Raw genomic sequence first — 10,808 nt, forward strand, 5'->3', positions numbered from 1 at the left:
TCAAATCAGAGAAACTTTGTACCGAATCGAACCAGTTTACGTTGCCGAAAGTTAGTGTGGATTTTGGCCGGTTGATTGGTAAGTTGTGTTGCTTTTTTTGTGAGCGGCTTTATCATAGCAATATATTCCAGATTTCCTGATTTCGGCCTTCGTGATGGAGGAGGAGGAGGAGGAGGAGGAGGAGGAGGAGAACGGGTCACATCGTTGCTCCGGCGGGCCATGCCGGAAGACGGGAAGGGAAGCACCCGGTCTGCGATCGAGGAAGCGGATTGATGTTTAACTTTCCGCGGGAGGTGGCGGTGCGTGCCATACCCAAGGAGGAGGACAATGAAACGGCAAGTAATGGATGTTTCCCCCAATGGAACAGAAGGAGGGAGAAAGACCATTCCCCTTCCCGTCAAGTCTTGGGGAGGTGTACAATGTTCCGTGTGAAAAGAAAGGTGGAGGAAGACGGCGTTTCTGATCCGCCGGAGGTTTTTATACGGTGAGTTGTGTTTTTGAAACGATAGAGGGGGTTTTGCATCCCATTTGGACGACGGAAAATAAATGAGGACGATGAAAGTGTGCGTGGGAGGGACTGGAGAATTAAAAACCTGAAACCATCACAAATTCTAAACAATAAAATTCTATTTTTCATACCAATCTTTCCTGAATCTTTTCAATTCCACAATTCCAATTTTCTAAGATTCACATAAATATAAAAAAAATCTATTAAAAGGTATAGTTTCGTTCAAAAATATGAAAAAATATATTAAAATTATAAAATTGTGTCTATTCAATTCAATTCTATTTATTTCTATGGTTATCTTTTAACAATACACTCAAACCCCGATGGTTTGACACCAACTGTTGTCAAACGAACGGGGTAACTTTTTAGTTTGACACCCCTTTTACACGGAGTTCACACACACTACCAAACGATTGAAAATTATAAAATTATAAAATTATAAAATTATAAAATTATAAAATTATAAAATTATAAAATTATAAAATTATAAAATTATAAAATTATAAAATTATAAAATTATAAAATTATAAAATTATAAAATTATAAAATTATAAAATTATAAAATTATAAAATTATAAAATTATAAAATTATAAAATTATAAAATTATAAAATTATAAAATTATAAAATTATAAAATTATAAAATTATAAAATTATAAAATTATAAAATTATAAAATTATAAAATTATAAAATTATAAAAGTATAAAATTATAAAATTATAAAATTATAAAATTATAAAATTATAAAATTATAAAATTAATTATAAAATTATAAAATTATAAAATTATAAAATTATAAAATTATAAAATTATGAAATTATAAAATTATAAAATTATAAAATTATAAAATTAAGCATAAGCATAAGCATAAGCATAGGTGCCCACCCGCAGTTGCTACTCCGTTATTGACCAGGACCTCCAGAAGTTACATCAACGAGCCGTGGAAGATAAGTGGGAGCTATCTTTCCTCGCTTCGCAACTTCTCAAAGGCCCCTATCATGCTGATCAATACCGGCGCCGGCCACGACCAGTGGTAGGGTCACGGGGAAGTGGATGGGAATGTTAGTCCGATACTTGAGTGATAGAGACCGCCCAATCGACTGCATCTCCGACAAAGTATCACATGAGTTTTGAGGGGTTAGTAGATGGGTATGAGGTCAGGATTCACGAGTGGCAGTGATGTGACCATGAGCATTTTGTTTATCGGTTGAAAATTTTAAATCTTAGGCAGCCGGCTGCGGAAAGATAGATAATTGATCATTTAAAAAGTTTTTTTATCGAACGCGTGCCAGCCGAGCAGTAGTGCTATGGGCTGGACTTATCAGTATATTTTTACAATTTAGATAACGCGAGCAAATTTCAAAAATAGTAAATAAATGACGCTTTACTCTTCATAAAATCGATCGATGCGAGTTGAATAAATTTTTACGATCATTTACGATGAAAATTATCGCGATAAGAACAGGACTGCGCGTCCCCTGAAGCACTGCACTAATGATGTCCAATAAGTTATAATAACCAATCACCCCATGCACACAAACAGCGACATAAAAGAAATGAAAATGAGCATGCAAAACAGGACAGCGCGTCCGCGTGGTCAGCGCACTAATGATGCCATTATTTAATTATAATAACCACTCACCCAAGCACACAAACAGCGACATAAAAGAAATGAAAATGATCAGCGTGGTCAGCGCACTAATGATGCCATTATTTAATTATAACAACCACTCACCCAAGCACACAAATAGCGACATAAAAGAAATAAAAATGAGCATGCAAAAACAAGACAGCGCGTCCGCGTGGTCAGCGCACTAATGATGCCATTATTTAATTATAACAACCACTCACCCAAGCACACAAACAGCGACATAAAAGAAATGAAAATGAGCATGCAAAAACAAGACAGCGCGTCCGCGTGGTCAGCGCACTAATGATGCCATTATTTAATTATAACAACCACTCACCCAAGCACACAAACAGCGACATAAAAGAAATGAAAATGATCAGCGTGGTCAGCGCACTAATGATGCCATTATTTAATTATAACAACCACTCACCCAAGCACACAAACAGCGACATAAAAGAAATGAAAATGAGCATGCAAAAACAAGACAGCGCGTCCGCGTGGTCAGCGCACTAATGATGCCATTATTTAATTATAACAACCACTCACCCAAGCACACAAATAGCGACATAAAAGAAATGAAAATGAGCATGCAAAAACAAGACAGCGCGTCCGCGTGGTCAGCGCACTAATGATGCCATTATTTAATTATAACAACCACTCACCCAAGCACACAAACAGCGACATAAAAGAAATGAAAATGAGCATGCAAAAACAAGACAGCGCGTCCGCGTGGTCAGCGCACTAATGACGCCATTATTTAATTATAACAACCACTCACCCAAGCACACAAACAGCGACATAAAAGAAATGAAAATGATCAGCGTGGTCAGCGCACTAATGATGCCATTATTTAATTATAACAACCACTCACCCAAGCACACAAATAGCGACATAAAAGAAATAAAAATGAGCATGCAAAAACAAGACAGCGCGTCCGCGTGGTCAGCGCACTAATGATGCCATTATTTAATTATAACAACCACTCACCCAACCACACAAACAGCGACATAAAAGAAATGAAAATGAGCATGCAAAAACAAGACAGCGCGTCCGCGTGGTCAGCGCACTAATGATGCCATTATTTAATTATAACAACCACTCACCCAAGCACACAAACAGCGACATAAAAGAAATGAAAATGAGCATGCAAAAACAAGACAGCGCGTCCGCGTGGTCAGCGCACTAATGATGCCATTATTTAATTATAACAACCACTCACCCAACCACACAAACAGCGACATAAAAGAAATGAAAATGAGCATGCAAAAACAAGACAGCGCGTCCGCGTGGTCAGCGCACTAATGATGCCATTATTTAATTATAACAACCACTCACCCAAGCACACAAACAGCGACATAAAAGAAATGAAAATGAGCATGCAAAAACAAGACAGCGCGTCCGCGTGGTCAGCGCACTAATGATGCCATTATTTAATTATAACAACCACTCACCCAAGCACACAAACAGCGACATAAAAGAAATGAAAATGATCAGCGTGGTCAGCGCACTAATGATGCCATTATTTAATTATAACAACCACTCACCCAAGCACACAAATAGCGACATAAAAGAAATAAAAATGAGCATGCAAAAACAAGACAGCGCGTCCGCGTGGTCAGCGCACTAATGATGCCATTATTTAATTATAACAACCACTCACCCAACCACACAAACAGCGACATAAAAGAAATGAAAATGAGCATGCAAAACAAGACAGCGCGTCCGCGTGGTCAGCGCACTAATGATGCCATTATTTAATTATAACAACCACTCACCCAAGCACACAAACAGCGACATAAAAGAAATGAAAATGAGCATGCAAAAACAAGACAGCGCGTCCGCGTGGTCAGCGCACTAATGATGCCATTATTTAATTATAACAACCACTCACCCAAGCACACAAACAGCGACATAAAAGAAATGAAAATGATCAGCGTGGTCAGCGCACTAATGATGCCATTATTTAATTATAACAACCACTCACCCAAGCACACAAATAGCGACATAAAAGAAATGAAAATGAGCATGCAAAAACAAGACAGCGCGTCCCCGTGGTCAGCGCACTAATGATGCCGTTATTTAATTATAACAACCACTCACCCAAGCACACAAATAGCGACATAAAAGAAATAAAAATGAGCATGCAAAAACAAGACAGCGCGTCCGCGTGGTCAGCGCACTAATGATGCCATTATTTAATTATAACAACCACTCACCCAAGCACACAAATAGCGACATAAAAGAAATGAAAATGAGCATGCAAAAACAAGACAGCGCGTCCCCGTGGTCAGCGCACTAATGATGCCATTATTTAATTATAACAACCACTCACCCAAGCACACAAACAGCGACATAAAAGAAATAAAAATGAGCATGCAAAAACAAGACAGCGCGTCCGCGTGGTCAGCGCACTAATGATGCCATTATTTAATTATAACAACCACTCACCCAAGCACACAAACAGCGACATAAAAGAAATGAAAATGAGCATGCAAAAACAAGACAGCGCGTCCGCGTGGTCAGCGCACTAATCACGCACACTAAAATTATAAAATTATAAAATTATAAAATTATAAAATTATAAAATTATAAAATTATAAAATTATAAAATTATAAAATTATAAAATTATAAAATTATAAATTATAAAATTATAAAATTATAAAATTATAAAATTATAAAATTATAAAATTATAAAATTATAAAATTATAAAATTATAAAATTATAAAATTATAAAATTATCAAATTATAAAATTATAAAATTATAAAATTATAAAATTATAAAATTATAAAATTATAAAATTATAAAATTATAAAATTATAAAATTATAAAATTATAAAATTATAAAATTATAAAATTATAAAATTATAAAATTATAAAATTATAAAATTATAAAATTATAAAATTATAAAATTGTAAAATTATAAAATTGTTACAATTTTAAAATATTGAGGTTCTACAAATCATGAACTCTTAAATTTTCAAATTGTATTATTCTTAAAATTCTTGATATTTTCAAAACTGTTTTTAAAAATATCAAAGATTTTATTTTTATTTTAAAATTATTCCGATATTTTAGATTTTAACGATTCTAACATTCGAGCATATCATAATTGTTCAAAAACTTTAAAGTTCATTGCTTCTTTAAAGCATGGACTTCAGAGTCCCAAGAAACACATGCACTTTAAATTTAAAAAATAAACCAAATTCTCCATACAAATTTTGGATAAAAAATCAACATGCGTTGATTTTGATTTTTTATCTGAAATGTAAAATGTTTAAATGAAATATTATGTTGTGCTAAACATTTTTTTGTCTTTTTTCCCCAAAAATTTACAAGTTTAGAGACTACTTTTTTTTAAATTTTACATTGAAAGTTAAATTTTACATTTCTAGTTATATTTTGGATGATTTAGCCGAATGACGTAATCTTTTTTCAGGTAACCAAAAATATTCCAATCGAATCCTGCTGACAACCCAGCATTTTCGTGTTGTCCCACGGAACGGAGGCTGTAACGATCGCAAAAACACTTGCACCGGAAGTGCGTAAACCGACCTTGTCCGGACTCCGGTGGCCATCCGTTCGTGGGATGCCAAGGCGACGAGATGAACTGAAAGGCCAACTGGAAGACAACGCCAAAAACCACGTGAAGATCGCGACACACAACAAGTAAAATTAATGAATTTTTGTGAAATCGAGTGAAAAAGATTAATTTACAGAAAAAATACATATATATAATATATACATATACATATACATAATTTTAAAATAAAAAAAAAAATTTTACTGCCACATAACCTAAAAACCCGAAAAAACAGCACACGACAAAGGCACGACAACCTAAATAACAAAACCGTGCGACGTCGGTCGAATGTCGTACGACAATGTCGAACAATTTCGATGATCGATCGCACGACAAATACGACATTTTGGTGCAAAAACGTATGACATTCGTGCGAATGTCGCACGACATTGTCGTGCGACGTCGTATGATTGCACGGACGACAAACGACGGACGTCCGACGGACTTTTCAGTCAGGGTTTGACCATGTTTCTCTATCCCTGACTGAAAAGTCCGTCAGACGTCCGTCGTTTGTCGTCCGTGCAACCGTACGACGTCGCACGACAATGTCGTGCGACTTTCGCGCGAATGTCATACGTTTTTGCACCAAAATGTCGCATTTGTCGTGCGATCGATGATCGAAATTGTACGACATTGTCGTACGACATTCAACCGACGTCGCACGGTTTTGTTATTTAGAATGTCGTGCCTTGTCGTGTGATGTCGGGTTTTTAGGTTATGCTGCAGTAAAAAATTGATGTTGTTTTTATTTTTATTTATTTTTAGATCTATTTTTACTGTACATTGTACTTTTTCACTCGATTTAAAATACATTCATTGTGTGTCGTGACCTCCACGTAGTTTTTGGCGTTGTCTTCCGGTTGGTCTTTCATCTTGGCCGGAAGTTTTTGGCGTTGTCTTCCGGGTCCGGAATTTGCCAGCCATCTTTTCGAGCCGACGCCAGCGTGCGAGGCAGCATCTTGATCAAGATGGACTATTGCTCCTCGACTAGTCACAGATACGGCGGGGTGCGGCGCCACAGTTTATGTCCCATGGATTGATGGCCACCGGAGTACGGGACAACGTCGGTTTACGCACTTCCGGAGCAAGTGTTTTTGCGGTCGTTACAGCTTCCGTTCAACTAACTGCGTGGGACAACACGAAGACGCTGGGTTGTTAGCAGGATCAGATTGGAATATTTTTGGTTACCTGAAAAAAGATAACGTCATTCGGCTGAATTCATATCCAAATCATATCTTGAGTTCTGTTGTTGAAACAAAGGTAATCTCAGGACAGATATCATATTCAAAAAATCTGTTAAAATTCATTCATAAATAATTAAGGAATATTCAAAAATTTAACTCTCAATGTAAAATTTTGAAAAAATAAATAAATTAAAAGAGTAGTTAATTAAGACATATAAATTGTTTTTCTTAACAGAGATAAAGATAAAAGAAAGTTTAAGACAACCAAAAATTCTAACATTTTAAATTTCTAAATTAAAAATCAACATCAACGCATGGTTTTTCTCCAAAGTTTTATGGAGAAAACCCATCTGGACCTGTTTAAATATTTTTGATTTTTTTTTAATTTAAAGTGCCTGTGTTTCTGAAGACCCCAAAGTCCATGCTTTGAGGAAGCTAAGAACTTAAAAGACTTTAAACAATTTTAAAATGTTCGAATGTTTAAATTAATCGTAAAAATTTAAAATATCTGAATAATTTAAAAATGAAATTTATTCTTTGATATTCTTGAAATTTACAAATATCAAGAATTACAAGAATACACTCAAAACCCGATGGCTTGACACCAACTGTTGTCAAACGAAAGGGGTCACTTTTTAGTTTGACACCCATTTTACAAAAGAAAAAGTGACCAACCACCGGGGCTGAGTGTAATACAATATAAAAATTTAAGAGATTAAAAATTGTAGAACCTAAGTATTTCAAAATCATAAAAATTAAAATTTTCAGAATTTAGAGTTTAAGAACTTTAAAATTATGAAATAGAATTCTTAAATTCTATAAAGCTTTAATTCTAAAATTTTAAAATCCTAAAATTCCAAAAATTCAAAAAAAAAATTAAATCCTAAAATTCTAAAAGATTCTGAAATAAAAAAAAAATAGAATTTTAGAACTTGAGAATTTGTAAATTTAAGTATTTTGAAATTTTGGAGTTTTGGAATTTTGGAATTTTAGAATTTTAGAATTTCAGAATTTTAGAATTTTAGAATTTTAGAATTTTAGAATTTTAGAATTTCAGAATTTTAGAATTTTAGAATTTTAGAATTTTAGAATTTTAGAATTTTAGAATTTTAGAATTTTAGAATTTTAGAATTTTAGGATTTTCAGAATTTTAGAATTTTAGAATTTTAGATTTCTGCAAACCTTTTAATGAAATACTTATTTTTTGTAATCTGCTTTGTTTTCAACCTTTTTTATTTAAATTATTTTTATTTTTTTAAGTAAAAAAATATAAAAAAAATAAAAAAAATCTGTACAATATTATTCAGGATGTTGGTAGTTTTCAAATGTTGAAGCTCATCATCAAGATATTCCTGGCGGAGCACTTATGTTAGAGTTTTTTATTATACAATTCTGAAGTCCAGTAATAATAACACCCAATATTAGCCCTAATACTTTCCGTCTTCCAAGCTCACTCCCGATACTTTGAAATGCGCCTCTTCCACCATTTCAATGACTTGAAGCAACATTTCTATTGATTAAAACTTCCGGTGGATCAGAAACACCGCCACGAAATGATTTTTTCTATACCCCTTTTTCTCTTACCTTGGGTAGAACTTTTGACACTCGGTGTTTCATCCTCCTCCTCCTTTGGAATGAACCATATCCTCCATAAGCTCGGTTCCTTCCGGTCCCGTCTTCCGCCACGAAGACCTGGCCTGCCGGATTCATGCGTCTCGTCCTCCTCCTCCACCGCCACGAAGACCGAATTCTGAATATCTGGAACATAAGAAACTATAATTTGGCCACTCGCCCACTCCGGCCGGAACTTTCCGACAGAAAAAGAAGCACAAATTAATTAATTTTTTTTTAATTAATATACTTTATTGAATCTTTCTTATAATAATTACATTTGGTTTACATAATAAGTGGTCAGCTGTGGCTCTTCAGCTTTAATTTGCTTTTCGTGATTTAAACACTGTTCATTTTCTTAACTTTAAAAGTATATGATTTATCATTTTTGTAACACTAGGTACAATGAGGAAAAAAAAATTTAAGAAAACATAACCTAACCTAAAACTAACTGTTCGGACGTAATTTAGACCAAACTACATTTTTGGAGCAGCATTACTGCAGCTCAAACTGCAAATGATTTTTATTAGAAATAATTCAAAATTAAGCAAAAATAACTTACAATTAATAGTTTAAATCCAGAACCTAGTAACTGCACCTGACTGGGATTAGTTTTCTCTAGCTAATGTTTGTTTTGGTTTCTGTTTGAAGTTTAAATGTGTCACTTTGCCCTGTCAGAATTCTGCCAGGCCAAAACTTGAATGCAAGTTGGGCACGTCTTGTGTACAAGCCACCGGTGCCAACACCCCAGCCCGTAACATCCGGTGAAAAATCTGAACCGGATTTACCACTAACACTTTCAATATTTTCTTCCTGACACGTTTGCGGCTGCCAATCCAACGTCTCAGTTTTGCATTTAGTCTGCTACTGAGACGTTGACGAGTTGCACAAATTTCAGCATCTAAAAGATTTTTTTTCTGCGAATCAATGTTCTTCACTACAAACGGCTGCCGTTTGCCCAGCCCGTTTTGGCCTGGACGCATTACGAAGTCTACTGCACCGCAAACCTTGACACAATAACTTCTTTCTTCTTCCGAGTAGTCTTCGTTAGTCGTCTCACACTCGTCCAACGCGTTCAACTCTTCGAAGTCCTCTTCTTTTTCTCGTAGATGGGCTTCGATGATCATTCTCCTGCGGAAATCGAACTCCCTTTTGAGTTCATCCGCTTTCACCGAAAATTCCAGATCCAGCTCCTTCTTCCGTCGGTCATACTCTTCCCTTATGGCCCTCCGAATAGGGTCCATCGTTGAAGGTCCTTCACGTACAATCTTGTCTTGAGCTTGATCTGGCAACTCCTCCGCGGAACAGCTTTCCGCGGTCGCATCTTGCCGACGTTCAACCCCATAATCGACGAGCAACAACCAACGATCTTGATCTTCCTCGCCTTGGGTGTCAAACACACGGGCTCCTATTTTGACCTTCACCATCCTGCCCGTTGTGGTAATCGTAGCACCTTTGCAACAGAATGGATCTTGCCGAATTATGCCAGTCACTGCATTGAGGTTAGATCCGTTCTCTTATTAATTTTTGAGTTTGTTCGGACGTAATTTAGACCAAACTACATTTTTGGAGCAGCATTACTGCAGCTCAAACTGCAAATGATTTTTATTAGAAATAATTCAAAATTAAGCAAAAATAACTTACAATTAATAGTTTAAATCCAGAACCTAGTAACTGCACCTGACTGGGATTAGTTTTCTCTAGCTAATGTTTGTTTTGGTTTCTGTTTGAAGTTTAAATGTGTCACTTTGCCCTGTCAGAATTCTGCCAGGCCAAAACTTGAATGCAAGTTGGGCACGTCTTGTGTACAAGCCACCGGTGCCAACACTAACTTAATCTTACCATAAACTAAACCAATCCTTGAATCAAGGGGTATTCAGATATAGCACATTTTTCCCTGAATTTCAAACATTTTTCTTGAATCTTCTGATCCAACATTTTTACTTCTGCTAATTCATGAACCTCACTTGATCTTGTCCAGCCAGGAACATTCAAAACCATTTTGAGTACCTTGTTTTGGACACGCTGGAGCTTCAATTTATGAGTTCTAGCGCAACACTCCCAAACAGGTACTGCATACTCAATAACGGGGTAAATTATTTGTTTGTAAACTGCTAGCTTATTTTTCAAAGATAGCTTTGATTTTCTGTTAATTAAAGGATACAAACACCTGATGAGAATGCTGCACTTGTTCAATATTTTATCTACATGCTGCCGAAACAATAGTTTCGAGTCAAGTATGAGACCTAAATAGACAACTTCCTTTGACCAGGGTATCGAAACATCATTCAT

General features: G+C 35.4%; 1 protein-coding gene and 1 long non-coding RNA gene across 4 annotated transcripts; one reads left to right on the plus strand and one right to left on the minus strand.

The window, feature by feature from the left end:
* LOC119765621 lies at nt 1-5,851 on the plus strand. 2 transcript variants are annotated; one of them, XR_005276854.1, is made up of 3 exons: nt 1-78; nt 132-484; nt 5,578-5,851. It is a non-coding gene; the product is annotated as an uncharacterized LOC119765621 (long non-coding RNA). The 2 variants fall into 2 exon arrangements; XR_005276855.1 differs by having other exon boundaries at nt 167-484.
* A 3,116-nt stretch (nt 5,852-8,967) lies between these two features.
* Nucleotides 8,968-10,336, minus strand: LOC119765618. 2 transcript variants are annotated; one of them, XR_005276852.1, is made up of 2 exons: nt 9,079-10,336; nt 8,968-9,026 (listed from the first exon to the last, which is right to left on the minus strand). XR_005276852.1 is itself a non-coding variant. In XM_038249886.1 (2 exons), the coding sequence occupies exon 2, from the start codon at nt 9,941-9,943 to the stop codon at nt 9,191-9,193; it is 753 nt and encodes a 250-aa protein (XP_038105814.1). In that variant the 5' UTR covers nt 9,944-10,108; nt 10,161-10,336; the 3' UTR covers nt 8,979-9,190. The 2 variants fall into 2 exon arrangements, 1 of the variants encoding a protein (XP_038105814.1); XM_038249886.1 differs by having other exon boundaries at nt 8,979-10,108; nt 10,161-10,336.
* Nucleotides 10,337-10,808: the final 472 nt, after the last annotated feature.

The sequence above is a fragment of the Culex quinquefasciatus genome, chromosome 1 (genome assembly GCF_015732765.1).
Source record: "Culex quinquefasciatus strain JHB chromosome 1, VPISU_Cqui_1.0_pri_paternal, whole genome shotgun sequence".
NCBI lineage: Eukaryota > Metazoa > Arthropoda > Insecta > Diptera > Culicidae > Culex > Culex quinquefasciatus.

What these genes read in the sequence shown, in the direction of transcription:
- LOC119765618 (XM_038249886.1), bottom strand. Translation starts at nt 9,943, where the DNA reads ATGGTGAAGGTCAAAATAGGAGCCCGTGTGTTTGACACCCAAGGCGAG.